At 43.2% G+C, this 20356-nt stretch overlaps 1 protein-coding gene across 2 annotated transcripts in view; it reads left to right on the forward strand.

The window, feature by feature from the left end:
- The window catches only part of LOC115083795 (zinc finger protein 585A-like), a 37058-nt gene extending 28803 nt beyond the window's left edge, over positions 1-8255 (forward strand). For both annotated transcript variants that reach the window (XM_029587815.1, XM_029587816.1), the window contains one exon: positions 1641-8255. In XM_029587815.1, coding sequence (XP_029443675.1) covers positions 1641-5035 — 3395 coding nt within the window. In that variant the 3' untranslated portion in view covers positions 5036-8255. The remainder of the gene's footprint in view (positions 1-1640) is intronic.
- The last annotated feature ends 12101 nt before the right edge of the window (positions 8256-20356 follow it).

The following is a 20356-nucleotide window of genomic DNA, read 5'->3' on the forward strand; positions in this document are numbered from 1 at the left end:
AGGACCCCTTGATTAAAGTTTGTTGCTTTAAAAAAAGAAAAAAAACCAAGCGGAGCCCTTTTTTGCAGTGCAGCGGCTATTTGCTCAACGATCAGGTGCGCAGGGTTGGTGTGTGCGGTTCTTCCCATGTGGTCAGGATGGTGAGAAGCGGTGAGTGCCACAGGAACACGTGCACGAGGTGACAGTGAATGGCGCACTGTAGTTCTTGCCTCGCTTGTGGAGAATTGCGGTTTAGATGGAATCGGGAGGGTTTGTGCTCCGATCGTGTCTCTGGAGGGAAGGCTCATCGGGAGTGCTCCTGCCGTGGGACGTTCCTTTCTGAGTGCAGCAATGGGGGCCAAGTTTTCTATTGCTGCAGGGCCGTCAGTTTCAACGGGGGAGTCTGGAGTTCCCCACCACGATTGTCTCCTGTGATTGCTGCTCCAGGAGTGGAGCAGGAGGACTCGGAGATGGAGGAATTTTCCCTGACTCAGAGGGAGACTGATCTGGAAGAAGTCCCCCTGGATCGGGATTCAGAGGAATCCCAGGCTTTTTCAGCTGATTTTGTGCTTTTGATGCACAAGGCCAGGAAGGCAGCAGGAATTTCCTCTGGTTCCCGATCTCGTCCCCTGGGACATCCTCCGCTGAAGGCGAGAGCTCAGTTCTGCTAAGAGAAACCTGTACAGAGGGTCTGCGGTAGAGATGTGAAGCGGGTACCGGAATTGGTTTCGGGATCGTGGACCCGCAGGAAATTCCGTTTCCTGTGGGTCCAGACAGTTTTTTGTTTTCGGCTGTGCCGAGCCGAAAAAAAAAAAAATACCCTGACCCTTTAAATCTAATTATTTAGAATCCCCCGCCCTCCCGACCCCCAAAAACCTTCCTAAAGTACCTGGTGGTCCAGCAGGGATTCTGGGAGCGATCTCCCGCTCTCTGGCCGTCGGCTGCCAGTAAACAAAATGGCGCTGGTGGCCCTTTGCCCTTACCATGTGACAGGGGCTATCGGTGCCATTGGCCGCCCCCTGTCACATGGTAGGAGCGATGGACGGCCGGCGCCATCTTAAAAAATGCCCTTACCATGTCCTGTAGGAGGACAAGGAGGAAGCAAGACCTGCTCTGCAGCTGCACCCACTGCACTGCATCCTGCATCTGCTCCCAGAGATCAGAACCAGCCTGAAAAGGAATAAAAAAGTTCACAGAGAGGGGAGGCATTAATTTTAGTATAATTGCGACGGGGGGATTGAAAGAGAGAGAAGGAGAAGTGTTTTGTTTTCCCAATCATAAACTGGTGGTTGGCTGGGAGGGAGAGCGGCTTTTTTTTTTTATGGACAATACTGTTGGCTGTTTAGGAGAGAAGGGGGGAACTTTTTTTAAGAGCAACTATCTTTCTCAAAATAAAGTTGTTTAATTGGCTAGTTACCTCCTTAAAAAGACATAGACCAGCTGCTGAGCTGATTTATGAGATTAAAGATTTGGAACAGGAGGGTGAATTTCCACCATCAGTGCTACCACTGGCCCTCAGAATTTAAGGAAAGTAGCTAGCCGGTCCCTGGCATCCTGGAATGCTGCAGAGAGAGGTGGTGTTAATGCTGAGTAAACCCTGACCATTCTCACTGTCAATCTCCTCACATCAAGTAATATCTGTCCTTTATTTTCTTATCCAGAGATCGATGAATCCAAGAGAAGACACGAGGAGATGCATCCTGGGGAACCCACTAAACAGCTGGAAGTGACTAACACTGTATCAGGGGAAGAGGGAGGGGATACCTGTCCATGTTGTGACTGGGAGAGAAACAGCTGGGCTCAATGTAAACCAGAGGAGAGTCCAAGAAACCCAGCACGAGACTCCACTGAGAATGTGACTGCCTGTGAGCAAAGTACTGATGATATCCCTCACACTATGGATCAACAGGAAAAACAGACAATAGGAGAAGAGTATGTGTGTAATGATTGTGGGAACTGCTACATGGATCAGGGATCTCTAAAATCTCACCAGAGACTGCATGGAGGAGAGAGACCATATACACGTACAGATTGTGGTAAGATCTTCTATCAGGAACAGCAGCTTACAGCGCACCAGAAATTCCACATAAACCAAGATAAATCCTTCCTCTGTCCTGAGTGTGGAATAAAATTCCTTCAGAAAAAATACCTGGAAAAACACCAGAGAATGCATTTGAAGGAAAGACCATTGCAGTCTACTAAATTTGGGACAATCTTGAGGCTTAAGGAATCTATAACAAAATCTCTGAGTGTTCATAGTGCAGAGAGAGTCTTTCCCAGTAGTAAATGTGGAGTAAGCTTCAGGTGGAAGCAATCTCTCACACAACACAAGAGTATTCTCACTGGAGAGAGACCCTTTCTTACCACTAAATGTAGGAAAAGCTTCAGGCTAAAACAATATCTTACAAAACGACTGAGAGTGCTTACTGGGATAAGGCCTTTTTCATGCAGTGAATGTGGAAAAAGATTTGCAAATAAAGTAATATTAAAAGATCACCAAAAGAATCATATGAAAGAGAAACAATTTCCATGTAATAAATGTAATCAAAGCTTCATTTTTCTATCGGAACTGAAAAACCACCAAAAGAGCCACACAGGAGAAAAACCATACAAATGTACAGAGTGTGATAAAAGCTTCTATAGGGCATCAGAATTGAAAAGGCATGAAGTGATCCACATGGGAGAGAAACCGTATGCATGTACTGAGTGTAATAAAAGCTTCTGTTTGACATCAGAACTGAAAAGGCATCAAGCGATCCACATGGGAGAAAAACCATATGCATGTACTGAGTGTGGTAAAAGCTTCTACAGGAAATTAGAATTGGAAAAGCATCAAGTGATCCACACGGGAGAGAATCCATATAAATGTACAGTGTGTGATAAAAGCTTTCATGTGAAATCAGAACTTGAAAGGCATCAAGTGATCCACACAGGAGAGAAACCACATACATGTACTGAGTGCAATAAAAGCTACACACAGAAATATTATCTGAAAATTCATCAAAGAATCCACACTGGAGAGAAACTGTATACATGTACTGAGTGTAATAAAAGCTACACACAGAAATGTTATCTGAAAATTCATCAAAGGATCCACTTGGCTGAAAAGCCATACTCATGTACCGAATGTAGTAAAAGCTTCAAAATGAGATCAGAACTGAAAAGACATCAAGTGAGCCACACAGGAGAGAAACCATATACATGTACGGAGTGTAATAAAAGTTTCACACAGAAATCTTCCCTGAAAATTCATCACATGATCCACCTGGCTGAAAAGCCATATTCATGTACCGAATGTAATAAAAGCTTCAAATTGAGATCAGAACTGAAAAAACATCAAGTAATCCACACAGGAGAGACACCATTCACATGTACTGAGTGTGATAAAAGCTTTAAACGGAAATCTTATTTGAAAATTCATCAAAGGAACCACACTGGAGAGAAACTGTACACATGTCATGAATGTGATAAAAGCTACACACAAAAATCTTACCTGAAAATTCATCAAAGGATCCACATGATTGAGAAGCCATACTCATGTACCGTGTGTAATCAAAGCTTCAAAGTGAGAACAGATCTGAAAAGGCATCAGGTAATTCATATGGGAGAGAAACCGTTCACATGTACTGAGTGTGATAAAAACTTCTATTGTAAATCACATTTAAAAAGACATCAAGTTATCCACACAAGAGAGAAACCATACACATGTACTGAGTGTGACAAAAGGTTCACTTGGAAATCTTATCTGAAAATTCATCAAAGAATCCACACTGGAGAAAAACTGTACACATGTACTGAGTGTGATAAAAGCTACACACAGAAATCTTACCTGAAAATTCATGAAAGGATCCATATGGCTGAAAAGCCATACTCATGTACTGAGTGTAATAAAAGCTTCAAAATGAGATCAGAACTGAAAAGGCATCAAGTGATCCACACCGGGGAGAAACCATACACTTGTATGGAGTGTGATAAAAGCTTCACACAGAAATCTTCCCTGAAAATTCATCACATGATCCACATGGCTCAAAAACCATACTCATGTACCGAATGTAATAAAGGCTTCAAAATGAGATCAGAACTGAAAAAGCATCAAGTAATCCATACAGGAGAGACACCGTTCACATGTACTGAGTGTGATAAAAGCTTTAAAAGAAAATCTTACCTGAAAATTCATCAAAGGAACCACACTGGAGAGAAACTGTACACATGTACTGAGTGTGATAAAAGCTACACACAGAAATCTTACCTGAAAATTCATCAAAGGAGCCACATGGCTGAAAAGCCATACTCATGTACTGAGTGTAATAAAAGCTTCATAAGGAGATCAGACCTGGAAAGGCATCAAGTGATCCACACAGAAGAGAAACCATACTCCTGTACTGAGTGTGATAAAAGCTTCAAAATGAGATCAGAACTGAAAAGGCATCAAATAATCCACACGGGAGAGAATCCATATAAATGTATGGAGTGTGATAAAAACTTCAGTATGAGTTCAGAACTAAAAAGGCATCAAGTGATCCACACAGGAGAGAATCCATATAAATGTACTGAGTGTGATAAAAGCTTCTATGTGAAATCAGAACTTGAAAGGCATCAAGTGATCCACACAGGAGAGAAACCACACACATGTACAGAGTGTGATAAAAGCTACACACAGAAATATTACCTGAAAATTCATCAAAGGAGCCACATGGCTGAAAAGCCGTACTCATGTACTGAGTGTAATAAAAGCTTCATAAGGAGATCAGACCTAGAAAGGCATCAAGTGATCCACACAGAAGAGAAACCATACTCATGTACTGAGTGTGATAAATGCTTCAAAATGAAATCAGCACTGAAAAGGCATCAGTTAATCCACAAGGGAGAGAAACCGTACACATGTACTGAGTGCAATAAAACTTTCACACATAAATCTTACCTGAAAATTCATCATATGATCCACCTGGCTGTAAAACCATACTCATGTATTGAGTGTGATAAAAGCTTCAAAATGAGATCAGAACTGAAAAGGCACCAAGTAATCCATAAGGGAGAGAAACTGTATTGTGTGTAAAAAAACCTTCAAAAGGAGATCAGACCTGGAAACACATCAAGGGGGATCCACACATGAGAAAACTCTTATAAATGTACTCTGATAAAAGCTTCAAAACGAAATTAGATCTGAAAAGGTATCTGGTAATCCACAAGGAAGGGAAACCTTACTTATGCTCTGAGTGTAATAAAAGCTTCTTAAGGAGATCACACAGAAATGTTACCTGAAAATTCATCAAATGAGCCACGTGACTAAAAAACCATACTCCTGTACTGAATGTGATAAAAGCTTCTGCCAGCTGTCAGAACTGGGAATGCACCAAATATGCCATGTGGGAGAGAAATGATGTAAATCTACTGAGTATGATAAAAGCTTCAGATATAAATCAGAACTGATAATGTATTAGAGGATCCACTCTGAACCTTAAGTACCAAGAGATGCAAACAGATAATGAAAGTGGGGGAAGGATACAGAAATTTTATATTGGGTGTCATTGGTCTGATTAAGAAGAGTTTCATGTGCATCTTGATCTATTGCTTATAAAGATTACACCTTATGAACTCCAGGAGGAAGCTCTCTTCTGCACAATACAAGTATTAAGAAGGGATTAATAGTACAGATGCTTATAAATGAGGTTTATTCATGTCCAGGAATGCACAAAACAAACCCATTTGGAGACACTGTGGACCTCTGAATACAAAAAGGAGGAAATGCCCTGCTGTTTCATGCTACAAATCCTATATTTAAATCGAGGTTCATAAACCATGCCAAAAATTTGAAGAAAGAAGAATAGTATCCAAGGAAAAGGAAACTGCAAGATCTTTAATAAGAAAAAGAAGTGTGGAAGTGATGCCAGTCTGGAGCCCTTAAGAGCTGCTGCAGAAAGAGAAATAGAGAGGAGAGCTGGAGTAAAGTGCTCTTCCCAGGAAGAGATTTTAGGTGAGGAAGAACCATAGGCTGCGGACTGAGCTGTGCATTTGTTTAGGGCAGATGACCTGGGGGCCCTGATTACAAAAGTCTTGCAGGTCCTAAGTCTGAAAGAGGAAATGCCCAAAGCTAGAATGAAAGGAAATCCCTTCCTGACAGGGATTAGGAAACATTGCAAAGCCTTTCCTATCCATTCATCAATCCAGGATATGCTGAGAGCGGAGTGGGAGATCCTGCAGTCTATGTGTAGAAGCCATAGAACCATGCAGAGCTGTATCTAATAGAACAGCAGGATAAGGAGAGGCTTCTAGATCTGCCTAGAGTAGAGGCGGCAATCTCGGCAACAGCAAAGAAAACTACTCTACTGGGAACAAGTGGAGCAGCCCTGAAAGATCCTCAGGACAGGAAAGTGGAAACGTTACTAAAGAAAGGTTTTGAGCTTTCATCCCTGGCCCTCCAGGCAGCTATTTGTGGAGGTTATGAAGCCAGGGCCCTTCTAATCTGGTCTCAACAAGAGATCCAGGGTCCCGAAGATGCAGGACCCTCAGAGGATAGAGCGGGGCCGGCCCTAGTGGAATCGGCGGCAGCCTTTGTAGCAGATACTATGTATGACCTTACTGGAGTTTCAGCGAAGTTAGCACAACAGAGGTCATGGCTAGGCGGCTTTTATGGCTAAGGAATTGGGTGGCAGATTCAGCCTCCAAGACCAGGTTAGGAAAGCTTCAGTTTGGAGAAGACCTGGAGAGGATGGGCAAAGACTGGGGAGGATCGAGGCCCCCAAACGTTACCGGAAGAAAAGCCCAGAGGCTTCACGAGGGGAGGCAACTGGAGACGGTGGCCCAGGGAGTAGAGAGAGAGGGGCGGTAGAGGTCAGATCTCTCGCCCAGTCAGGATCCCAGGCAGATCTCAGCCCTTTCAGGGAAGTAGAAGATTTCCAAAGGAAGGGAACCCCCCCCCCCTAAACTTCCCTTAGCGACAAAACCGCACAATGACGGGGAGCAGGCCTGCTTCATGATTCCCCAGGTAGGGGCAGATTACAGATCTTTCATCAGGAGTGGCCCAAAATAACAAAGGACCATTGGGTCCTGGACATAATAAGCAAAGGATATCACCCAGAATTAAGATTCCCCTTAGAAGATTTCTTCATTTCCTCCCCACACAAGGCAAGCAGGGGAGACGCGGTCACGCAGACGTTAGACAGGTTGGTTCAGGTACAGGCCGTTATCCCGGTACCGCCCGGACAGGAAGGCACGGGGTGTACTCCATTTATTTCCTAGTACCAAAGAAGGAAGGAAGTTTTCGGCCAGTGCTGGACCTAAAGTGAGCAAACAGGGCCCTGGTAGTTCCCCATTCCCGCCTGAAATCACTGGCTAAAAGGACGGGGGAAATCCTGGCAGCCTTAGATCTGTCAGAAGCATATTTTTTCCCGTCGAAAGCAAGGCTGAATTAGCCATGCTGTCTGGGACCTCCTCTGGTGGCCCAGAGGCAGAGCTTCTCCTAGCAATCACAGCCCTTTGCTCTGTGCGGCTGCGCGCGACTTCCCTCGTGATCATTCGCCATCTTCCCCTAAGTCTGTTTTTTTCCACACTGCCATCCCGCACGTGGAGCTTTTTTCTCCCGACTTCTCCTCAAGTGTTTTTTTTTTCTTCAGTGAAGAAAACAACAGCCCCCTGGGCTTCAAATACTGCCAGTGTGGTAAGGTGATGTCTATCACAGACAGGTACAGTTATTACATGTCCCTCAAAAGAAACTTGCGTTCTGCAGATAAAGCATCTTTACCAATCCCATCGTCAAGATCTGCACGCCTCACTCAAGCACGAGACAGAGCAATGTCGCTGGCGGCACCGGCCCTGTGGAACTCGATGCCACAAGAATTAAGATTGTGTTCTGAGCCCAAACACTTTAAAACAGAGCTCAAAACCTGGCTGTTCACACAGGCATTTGCTTCAGAGATCAGCGATTATATAGATGGGTTTGATTTACTGGTTTTATATTTTGAAATGCTTATTCTTTTAAGATTTTTATAGATATTTTATTTCATAATTTATAGATGGATGGGATATGTAGACTTGAAGTTTTAGTGTATTATTTAATGTGATGTTTATGTAGCTCTACAGCCTGATTTAGAATCATCATATCACTTATGTAAATAATCAAACGTTAATCTTGATCACAACTTATCATGAGGTCTGGCCTCTGCCTCCATCCCATACTCCATTGTATACAGTAATTTATTGTTTATAATTTGAAAAGAAGTTGGCTGTAGAGGCAAAAACTCACAGTAAAAACTTTTTAAAATATATCCGAAGCAGAAAGCCTGTGAGGGAGTCAGTTGGACCGTTAGATGATCGAGGGGTTAAAGGGGCACTTAGAGAAGATAAGGCCATCGCGGAAAGATTAAATGATTTCTTTGCTTCGGTGTTTACTGAAGAGGATGTTGGGGAGGTACCCGTAATGGAGAAGGTTTTCATGGGTAATGATTCAGATGGACTGAATCAAATCACGGTGAACCTAGAAGATGTGGTAGGCCTGATTGACAAACTGAAGAGTAGTAAATCACCTGGACCGGATGGTATACACCCCAGGGTTCTGAAGGAACTAAAAAATGAAATTTCAGACCTATTAGTAAAAATTTGTAACTTATCATTAAAATCATCCATTGTACCTGAAGACTGGAGGATAGCAAATGTAACCCCAATATTTAAAAAGGGCTCCAGGGGCGAGCCAGGAAACTACAGACCGGTTAGCCTGACTTCAGTGCCAGGAAAAATAGTGGAAAGTGTTCTAAACATCAAAATCACAGAACATATAGAAAGACATGGTTTAATGGAACAAATTCAGCATGGCTTTACCCAGGGCAAGTCTTGCCTCACAAATCTGCTTCACCTTTTTGAAGGAGTTAATAAACGTGGATAAAGGTGAACCGGTAGATATAGTATACTTGGATTTTCAGAAGGCATTTGACAAAGTTCCTCATGAGAGGCTTCTAGGAAAAGTAAAAAGTCATGGGATAGGTGGCGATGTCCTTTCATGGATTGCAAACTGTCTAAAAGACAGGAAACAGAGAGTAGGATTAAATGGGCAATTTTCTCAGTGGAAGGGAGTGGATAGTGGAGTGCCTCAGGGATCTGTATTGGGACCCTTACTGTTCAATATATTTATAAATGATCTGGAAAGAAATACGACGAGTGAGATAATCAAATTTGCAGATGACACAAAATTGTTAAGAGTAGTTAAATCGCAAGCAGATTGTAATAAATTGCAGGAAGACCTTGTGAGACTGGAAAATTGGGCATCCAAATGGCAGATGAAATTTAATGTGGATAAGTGCAAGGTGATGCATATAGGGAAAAATAACCCATGCTATAATTACACAACGTTGGGTTCCATATTAGGTGCTACAACTCAAGAAAGAGATCTAGGTGTCATAGTGGATAACACACTGAAATCGTCTGTGCAGTGTGCTGCGGCAGTCAAAAAAGCAAACAGAATGTTGGGAATTATTAGAAAAGGAATGGTGACTAAAACAGAAAATGTCATAATGCCTCTGTATCGCTCCATGGTGAGACCGCACCTTGAATACTGTGTACAATTCTGGTCACCGCATCTCAAAAAAGATATAATTGCGATGGAGAAGGTACAGAGAAGGGCTACCAAAATGATAAGGGGAATGGAACAACTCCCCTATGAGGAAAGACTAAAGAGGTTAGGACTTTTCAGCTTGGAGAAGAGACGACTGAGGGGGGATATGATAGAGGTGTTTAAAATCATGAGAGGTCTAGAATGGGTAGATGTGAATCGGTTATTTACTCTTTCGGATAGTAGAAAGACTAGGGGGCACTCCATGAAGTTAGCATGGGGCACATTTAAAACTAATCGGAGAAAGTTCTTTTTTACTCAACGCACAATTAAACTCTGGAATTTGTTGCCAGAGAATGTGGTTAGTGCAGTTAGTATAGCTGGGTTTAAAAAAGGATTGGATACGTTCTTGGAGGAGAAGTCCATTACCTGCTATTAAGTTCACTTAGAGAATAGCCACTGCCATTAGCAATGGTTACATGGAATAGACTTAGTTTTTGGGTACTTGCCAGGTTCTTATGGCCTGGATTGGCCACTGTTGGAAACAGGATGCTGGGCTTGATGGACCCTTGGTCTGACCCAGTATGGCATGTTCTTATGTTCTTATAATTTATCTTCGTTCTCCCCCTCTTTTTTCCTTCTCCCAGTTAAGGCAACCTTGTTATAATGTAACTTTTATGCTCCTTCTAAATGTCTCTTGTTGAATTGTTGGTTATAGTTTTGCTTAGTTCGATGTAAACCGAGTTGATTTGATCTGTATCAAGAAAGTCGGTATATAAAAGCCTTAAATAAATAAATAAATAAATAAATGAGATGTTTGGCACTTGACTTCATTTTATTTCTCTTATACTGTTTTATATTTTGTGCCTTCTGTGAATCGTTGTGAAGGAATTGCTCTAAATGCTGGTATAGAAAAGCTACTAAATAAATAAAATAAATAAATAAAATATATATATCTATCTGGGGCCCGATCACGACCAGTCAGCATGCTGCTACCGTGGTCCCTTGTTGCCGTGAGCCCAGAGACAGTGTATCCAGAAAATCGTGCTCCTCAAGGAAGGGGGTGATGGCTCCTAAAGGGGCACTTAGAGAAGATAAGGCCATCGCGGGAGATAAAAGAAGATAAAGCTATCACGGAAAGATTAAATTATTTCTTTGCTTCGGTATTTACTGAAGAGGATGTTGGGGAGGTACCCGTACTGAGAAGGGAAATGATTCAGATGGACTGAACCAAATCACGGTGAACCTAGAAGATGTGGTAGACCTGATTGACAAACTTAAGAATAGTAAATCACCTGGACCGGATGGTATACACCCCAGAGTTCTGAAGGAACTAAAAAATGAAATTTCAGACCTATTAGTAAAAATTTGTAACTTATCATTAAAATCATCCATTGTACCTGAAGACTGGAGGATAGCAAATGTAACCCCAATATTTAAAAAGGGCTCCAGGGGCGATCCGGGAAACTACAGACCGGTTAGCCTGACTTCAGTGCCAGGAAAAATAGTGGAAAGTGTTCTAAACATCAAAATCACAGAACATATAGAAAGACATGGTTTAATGGAACAAAGTCAGCATGGCTTTACCCAAGGGAAGTCTTGCCTCACAAATCTGCTTCACTTTTTTGAAGGAGTTAATAAACATGTGGGTAAAGGTGAACCAGTAGATGTAATGTACTTGGATTTTCAGAAGGCATTTGACAAAGTTCCTCATGAGAGGCTTCTAGGAAAAATAAAAAGTCATGGGATAGGTGGCGATGTCCTATCGTGGATTACAAACTCGCTAAAAGACAGGAAACAGAAGGTAGGATTAAATGGACAATTTTCTCAGTGGAAGGGAGTGAGCGGTGGAGTGCCTCAGGGATCTGTATTGGGACCCTTACTGTTCAATATATTTATAAATGATCTGGAAAGAAATACGACGAGTGAGATAATCAAATTTGCAGATGATACAAAACTGTTCAGAGTAGTTAAATCATGTTTAAGCTTCCAAGTTTTGCAGTCCTTGTTAAATGTAACTTTGTTTCTCCTGATTATAATAAGTTGTTTATGTTTACTGTTTTTATGTCCCTGTTCGATGTAATCCGACCTGATAAGGTATTTAACCTTGAAGGTCGGTATAGAAAAATGCTAAATAAATAAATAAGCAGATTGTGATAAATTGCAGGAAGACCTTGTGAGGCTGGAAAATTGGGCATCAAAATGGCAGATGAAATTTAATGTGGATAAGTGCAAGGTGATGCATATAGAGAAAAATAACCCATGCTATAATTACACAATGTTGGGTTTCATATTAGGTGCTACAACCCAAGAAAGAGATATAGGCATCATAGTGGATAACACATTGAAATTGTCAGTTCAGTGTGCTGCAGCAGTCAAGAAAGCAAACAGAATGTTGGGAATTATTAGAAAGGGAATGGTGAATAAAACTGAAAATGTCATAACGCCTCTGTATCGCTCCATGGTGAGACCGCTCCTTGAATACTGTGTACAATTCTGGTCACCGCATCTCAAAAAAGATATAATTGCGATGGAGAAGTTACAGAGAAGGGCTACCAAAATGATAAAGGGGTTGGAACAGCTCCCCTATGAGGAAAGACTAAAGAGGTTAGGACTTTTCAGCTTGGAGAAGAGACGGCTGAGGGGGGGGATATGATAGAGGTGTTTAAAATCATGAGAGGTCTAGAATGGGTAGATGTGAATCGATTTTTTACTCTTTCAGATAATAGAAAGACTAGGGGGCACTCCATAAAGTTAGCATGTGGCACATTTAAAACTAATCGGAGAAAGTTCTTTTTTACTCAACGCACAATTAAACTCTGGAATTTGTTGCCAGAGGATGTGGTTCGTGCAGTTAGTGTAGCTGTGTTTAAAAAAGGATTGGATAAGTTCTTGGAGGAGAAGTCCATTACCTGCTATTAATTAAGTTGACTTAGATAATAACCACCGCTATTACTAGCAACGGTAACATGGAATAGACTTAGTCTTTGGGTACTTGCCAGGTTCTTATGGCCTGGATTGGCCACTGTTGGAAACAGGATGCTGGGCTTGATGGACCCTTGGTCTGACCCAGTATGGCATGTTCTTAAGAGTATATTTCCCTATTTGCATCACCTTGCACTTATCCACATTAAATTCCGTCTGCCATTTGGATGCCCAATTTTCCAGTCTCACAAGGTCTTCCTGCAATTTATCACAATCTGCTTGTGATTTAACTACTCTGAATAATTTTGTATCATCTGCAAATTTGATTACCTCACTTGTCATATTTCTTTCCAGATCATTTATAAATATATTAAAAAGTACGGATCCCAATACAGATCCCTGAGGCACACTGTCCACTCCCTTCCACTGAGAAAATTGTCCATTTAATCCTACACTCTGTTTCCTGTCTTTTAGCCAGTTTGCAATCCACGAAAGGACATCGCCACCTATCCCATGACTTTTTACTTTTCCTAGAAGCCTCTCATGAGGAACTTTGTCAAATGCCTTCTGAAAATCCAAGTACACTACATCTACCGGTTCACCTTTATCCACATGTTTATTAACTCCTTCAAAAAAGTGAAGCAGATTTGTGAGGCAAGACTTGCCTTGGGTAAAGCCATGCTGACTTTGTTCCATTAAACCATGTCTTTCTATATGTTCTGTGATTTTGATGTTTAGAACACTTTCCACTATTCTTCCTGGCACTGAAGTCAGGCTAACCGGTCTGTAGTTTCCCGGATCGCCCCTGGAGCCCTTTTTAAAATATTGGGGTTACATTTGCTATCCTCCAGTTTTCAGGTACAATGGATGATTTTAATGATAGTTTACAAATTTTTACTAATAGGTCTGAAATTTAATTTTTTAGTTCCTTCAGAACTCTGGGGTGTATACCATCCGGTCCAGGTGATTTACTACTCTTAAGTTTGTCAATCAGGTCTACCACATCTTCTAGGTTCACCGTGATTTGGTTCAGTCCATTTGAATCATTACCCATGAAAACCTTCTCCAGTACGGGTACCTCCCCAACATCCTCTTCAGTAAACACCGAAGCAAAGAAATTGTTTAATCTTTCCATGATGGCTTTATCTTCGCTAAGTGCCCCTTTAACCCCTCGATCATCTAACGGTCCAATTGACTCCCTCACAAGCTTTCTGCTTCGGATATATTTTAAAAAGTTTTTACTGTGAGTTTTTGCCTCTTTGGCCAACTTCTTTTCAAATTCTCTCTTAGCCTGTCTTATCAGTGACTTACATTTAACTTCCAATGCTTATGCTTTATCCTATTTTCTTCTGTTGGAGCCTTCTTCCAATTTTTTAATAAGGTCTTTTGGCTAAAATAGCCTCTTTCACCTCCCCTTTTAACCATGCTGGTAATTGTTTTGCCTTCCTTCCATCTTTCTTAATATAGTGAAAGCTATTTCAAAGGGGAACAACCAGCGATAGCAAGCAACAACCTTCCTTGTGTAAAGTTGCTGCCATCTCTTGGAATTCTTGCCCTTTCCGAGGATTACCAGGAGAGAGATCAGCAAAAATTGCAATAGGGTGGTGTTCCCTTTTCCAGGATGCCATCTTTCTTGCACACGAGAAAATGCGCTTGTTCACTGTGAAAACAAACAATGATGTCACAATGTTTGTTACCATATCTCTGGCTCAATGCCCTGTGAGCATTTGGACATTTGATTCCTTTTAGGCAAATTACCTACTGAGGAACAAATTCTCTTTCTCTTTGACAAGGAACCTAGAATATAGGACTCAAGTAAAGGAATCATTCGGAGTGGTTGCTCTTGAATGTGAAGACAAGAAGGGGTGGCCACAGATGAATAGCTAGACAATTAATACTGGGTATTTTGGCCTGGACACGATGGCTCGCACTTGGATGAGGTTGGCATGCCAACACTTGCTATTAGTCTACCGGTAGTTATCTGTGGGGAGATGGGAGGGAAGGGGAGTCAATGGGGGAAAATGATGTATTGATCATCTTGTTGTTAATTTATGACGTTTGTTTTGTACATCTTGAATAACGAGATTTACAAAAAAAAAAAGCTGTCCCTCTTTTCTCTCACTCATACTGGTAGCTAGCTTGATGCAGCTTCTCTCCCCCCTCCCAGCTCTCCTCCTCCCTTCCCTTCCCTCTCTTTTTTTGCCTCCCTCCCTTTCCCCCCTTTTTCTTCCTTTCCCTTCCCTTCCCCTCCTTCCCCCTCTCTTCTTCCCATTCCCTCCCCCCCCAAATCCCCTTCAACATCTGTTTCATGTTTCACTGATGCACATTCCATCTTCTGATGTAAGCAGAGATGCAGATTAAAACAGATCGACATCTATTTCACGTTTCACTGATACACATTCCATCTTCTGATGTAAGCAGAGATGCAGATTAAAACAGATCAACATCTGTTTCTCATATTCTGTGTCAGAGTATGTGTTAGTATTGAGAAGGCAATCACCCATGGACCAAATTAGACATGCCATGTTATAGAATTTAAAATTAGGGAAATTCAACCCCTGCTTCCTCTTTTGGAAGCATCAATTTATCCAGTGAGAACCTAGATTTTTTTCCTTTTCCAGACAAATTGTGAAGAAACCCGGTTGAGAATATGAATGTGCCTAGACTGAAGGGCAACAGGGACCATTAGTAGCACATAGAAGAGTTTAGGCAGCAGCACCATTTTTATTAATACTATTTAGCCTTGTATAGAAAGGGAAAGGTTCATCTGGCCAGACATTTTCGTTTGGAAGGTTTCCAAAATGGGTTTTATATTTATAGGAAACTATCGAGAAGGGTCACTATGTATTTGAATACCAAGCTACTTAAGAGAAACGTTAGCCAGCAAGAATTGAAAATTGCCTCGTACATCTAAAGCTTCAGATTTATTGAAATTAAGTTTCAACACTGAAAAGGAACCAAACACCGTGAAAAGATTTAACACTACAGGTGAAGACGTTTGTGCCTTTGAGAGGAGCATCAAAATGTCAGCTGCAGACTGCGAACAGTAGGATTTTTAAGCAAGCAGCACCTCATCCAATACCAGTGATCGGGGGGTGGTCAGTCAAATTAAATACTAATGGTTGTAATGTCAACACCAATAAGAGCGGTGACAGTGCCCCAGGCTAAACGGAACTTGTTGGCTAAAAGCCCATTCACTAGAATTTGTGTGGTAAGATTAGAATATAAAGCACACATACAGTCATAAGGACCATCAGGTATGCCCAGGGCCTTCAACACAGGCTTCAAAAACGACCAAGAGACCATATCAGAGGCCCTTTCAGAGTCCAAGCCTCCCAATAGGGGGTCCTTCACCTTCCCCACGTGGCAGTGCTCCAAAGCTAATACTAATTTCCTTACATTAATACTGGACTTTCTACCATGTACAAAACCCGCTTGTCCTTTATTATTCAATGAAAGTAAAATATACTTCCGACGGTTTGCAATCACTGTGGCATAGATTTTAATGTCTTGGTTCAGCCAGGAAATTGGCCTATAAGTGCTAGCCAAAGTAGCGAACCTCCCTGTTTTGGGTAAGACAACAATCACCGCATTTTGAACAGAGGGAGGCTTAGAGACAGGTTTTTTTTTTTGCCACCATCTCAAACAAATTCCACATGTTATCCCTGAAACGGTCTCTTAGTATTTGATAACAGCCAGCATCCAGCCCGTCAGAACCTGGGCATTGGAAGGCTCTGATTCTATTGATCACCTGCATGTCGATGTAAATGGAGCATCTCATCAAAGCGCGTCCGTTTCAGATATCCGCAGAAGGCATACCTTTTTCATAAACTCCTCCCTGACATCTGGGTTTTCAGGATCGGAGGGTGGTGCAGATATCCCTAAACCCTGAACATTTTTTTTTTTTAAGGGGAAGAAACAATATCACCTTCTCTATTCTTTATCCTAGAACCTTGCTGTGCCCTAATGACAATTGATAATATCTTATTAGCCTTGGTACCAAAGAGAGAAAACCCATGCCTGAGAGACTGAATTGAATGCCTAGCTTTGCAATGACGCAAGTCACCTAAATGCTGTTGGGCCTGCAAATAATTTTTGTTTGCGGGACATAAGACGGCTTCTGTAGCCAGGTTTGTTTGTTTTTTTACTTTTGATTTGCTTATCCAGCTGCAAGATTTCATCATTTAATCTCCCCTTTTTCTCAGTTACATAACTGATAATGTGACCTCTCATCACGGCTTTCCCAGCCTCCCAGTATAATAAAGGATCTTTATGCATCGCATTATGTTTTCCATACTCTTGCCAGCATTTCACCAAAAACCCAGGAAAAGAATTTATCAGACGCTAACTAAGGAGGCATCTACCACAGGGTCGGCCTAACATCAGCAGGGCCACTTTAAAGGGGCATGAGCCAGGACTGTGATCGGGTACCTGCTTTGGCAAACAGTGACTCAGATATTAACATATGCAGGTGTTAGTGTCATGAGCCCTAGCCCGAGTCCTTGGCAGTTGGATTCAAAATTCTCCTTAGGTCAAGGGGTCCCAAGTGCGAGCATAAAAAGGAACCTCTTTATTAGAACCCGATGAATTACCCCAATACTATAGGAGCATTGCCCAGTGAGAGCTATCAGGCTGCTAGAAGAATCAGGATTATACTGGTTGGGCGCATATAACAGACACAAGGATAATGTTTAGAGAAAATAACTCCCCAATTAAAATGATGAATCTCCCCTCCTCATCCACAATAGCTTTCTCCATTTTAAAGGAAACATTTTTATTTATTAAAATAGCAACCCCTTTGCTTTTAGTAGTACCCAAAGTACACGTGAGAAACCCAGTGCCGTTTTAATTTAAGGTATTCCGCATTTGATAAATACGTTTCTTGGAGAAATCCACTAGCAATACGTTTTCTTCGGAAACAGCTATGTGGAAGGCAGTCTGCTTTAATCCCAAATCGCACACACTGCAGTAAAATAGTAGGTCACATATACACAATGGAAAATAGCACAGTATGTAAATGATATCGCTTAGAAAAATCCAGACTTTTCGCAGATTTCCCGCAGCACGGACCTCACTTGCAGGTGCAACAGAACTTTGGGATTGCAAAAACTTTTGCAGCCCCTGTCGCTGATTCATAAAAGATTCACTTGCCCTCAAGCCACGCTCTGAGTTTCGCTGGACACTGCAGTTGAAAACGATATTTACGCTTGAACAGGTCAGCACAAATCGGAGCAAATTCTTTCTGCTTGCGTACACCGCATTTGAGAAGTCTTGAAACAAAAGTATTTTATCATTATTATATGTGAGTTCTGCTTGCTTTCGTGCCGTCGACAGTAGCAGCAGCCTGGGCGCATAATTCAGTAGTCTGGCTATCACCACTCTCGGGCGCAAGTTTGTCTGCGATTTGGGGTCTAACCAATGTGCCCGCTCGGTTTGCAGCTTACCAGTCAATGGGTGTAGGGGTGTAAGGAAGTTCCCCCTCCCAGTCCGCTCCTTAATTAGAGTGGACTGGGAGGGAACTGGGGAAGTCCTACTCGTGTCGCTGCACATTGGTTTAGAAAATTCCCCCCCTGCTTGCGCGAGTGCCGCCCCGCTTCACACATGTGCGCACAGGAACCGTTATTTTATAACATGCACGCGCCAACGTGTGCACGTTATGATTGCGCCCATGCGAGCGTGCCAGGAATCGCGCGCACATGGACACATGCACAGGCTTTTTAAAATGTACCTTTTAGCAAGTGTACTCTTCCCTGACTGGCTAACCAAGGCACTATAGCATTATCATGTAAAGTTCCTGCATTTGCTGCCAGCTCATACCCAGCCTGTAGAAGCCAACTTTATAGTTCCTCCTTCCTCGTCAGTACATTCACTATGTCTATTCTATCACCCACTGCATGCCCTTCTCTGAGATCAGCCCGGCCAGTTCACACAGTGGTCTGACTAGCAGGGCCGAGAACATCCCTTGACTTCCACTAGCACCGCAAGAACAAACAAAAAAATTAGTGAAGCTAAAATACACCCATTGCCTGACTGCTCCTGGTTTGTTTGTTTTTTACTTTCCTGGCTGTGGTTTGTTTTTGCTCATTGGAGCAGAGAGAGCTCTGCTGTGATGTCATCTGATTCTCTAGGGGAGGGGGTGGAGAATGAACCATCAGAGTCTGTTCTGAGGCACAGGACCAGCCAGCATGGTGGCACTCTAGGCTAAGAAGGTCTCACTTTCCTGCCCCATTCGAGCCAAAGGAGGTCTCACTCCCTTGTACTCTCCTGCAGCACTCTAGCAAGAGGAGGTCTCACTCTCCTGTGCTTTCCTGTCCTATACTAGTCAGAGGATGTCTCACACTCTTGCACGCTGGCCAGAGGTCTCACTTCCCTGCCCCATTCGAGCCAGAGGAGGTTTCACTCTCCTGTACTCTCCTGCAGCACTCTAGCAAGAGGAGGTCTCACTCTCCTGTACTTTCCTATCCTATACTAGTCAGAGGATGTCTCACACTCTTGCACGCTGGCCAGAGGTCTCACTTCCCTGCCCCATTCGAGCCAGAGGATGTCTCACACTCTTGCATGCTGGCCAGAGGTCTCACTTCCCTGCCCCATTCGAGCCAGAGGAGGTCTCACTCTCCTGTACCCTCCTGCAGCACTCTAGCAAGAGGAGGTCTCACTCTCTTGTACTCTCCTGCAGCACTCTACCAAGAGGAGGTCTCACTCTCCTGTACTTTCCTATCCTATACTAGTCAGAGGATGTCTCACACTCTTGCACGCTGGCCAGAGGTCTCACTTCCCTGCCCCATTCGAGCCAGAGGATGTCTCATACTCTTGCATGCTGGCCAGAGGTCTCACTTCCCTGCCCCATTCGAGCCAGAGGAGGTCTCACTCTCCTGTACTCTCCTGCAGCACTCTAGCCAGAGAAGGTCTCACTCTCCTGTACTCTCCTGCAGCACTCTAGCAAGAGGAGGTCTCACTTTCCTATCCTATACTAGTCAGAGGATGTCTCACACTCTTGCACGCTGGCCAGACATCTCACTTCCCTGCCCCATTCTAGCCAGAGGTCTCACTCTCCCTTGCTTTCCTGTCCCATTCTATCCAGAGGAGGTCTCACTCTCCTGTACTTTCCTGTCCTATACTAGTCAGAGGAGGTCTCACTCTCCTGTACTTTCCTTTCCTATACTAGTCAGAGGATGTCTCACACTCTTGCACGCTGGCCAGAGGTCTCACTTCCCTGCCCCATTCGAGCCAGAGGAGGTCTCACTCTCCTGTACTTTCCTATCCTATACTAGTCAGAGGATGTCTCACACTCTTGCACGCTGGCCAGAGGTCTCACTTCCCTGCCCCATTCGAGCCAGAGGATGTCTCATACTCTTGCATGCTGGCCAGAGGTCTCACTTCCCTGCCCCATTCGAGCCAGAGGATGTCTCATACTCTTGCATGCTGGCCAGAGGTCTCACTTCCCTGCCCCATTCGAGCCAGAGGATGTCTCATACTCTTGCATGCTGGCCAGAGGTCTCACTTCCCTGCCCCATTCGAGCCAGAGGAGGTCTCACTCTCCTGTACTTTCCTATCCTATACTAGTCAGAGGATGTCTCACACTCTTGCACGCTGGCCAGAGGTCTCACTTCCCTGCCCCATTCGAGCCAGAGGAGGTCTCACTCTCCTGTACTTTCCTATCCTATACTAGTCAGAGGATGTCTCACACTCTTGCACGCTGGCCAGAGGTCTCACTTCCCTGCCCCATTCGAGCCAGAGGATGTCTCATACTCTTGCATGCTGGCCAGAGGTCTCACTTCCCTGCCCCATTCGAGCCAGAGGATGTCTCATACTCTTGCATGCTGGCCAGAGGTCTCACTTCCCTGCCCCATTCGAGCCAGAGGAGGTCTCACTCTCCTGTACTTTCCTATCCTATACTAGTCAGAGGATGTC

Source organism: Rhinatrema bivittatum, chromosome 2, assembly GCF_901001135.1.
Source record: "Rhinatrema bivittatum chromosome 2, aRhiBiv1.1, whole genome shotgun sequence".
In the NCBI taxonomy this organism is placed as follows: Eukaryota; Metazoa; Chordata; class Amphibia; order Gymnophiona; family Rhinatrematidae; genus Rhinatrema; species Rhinatrema bivittatum.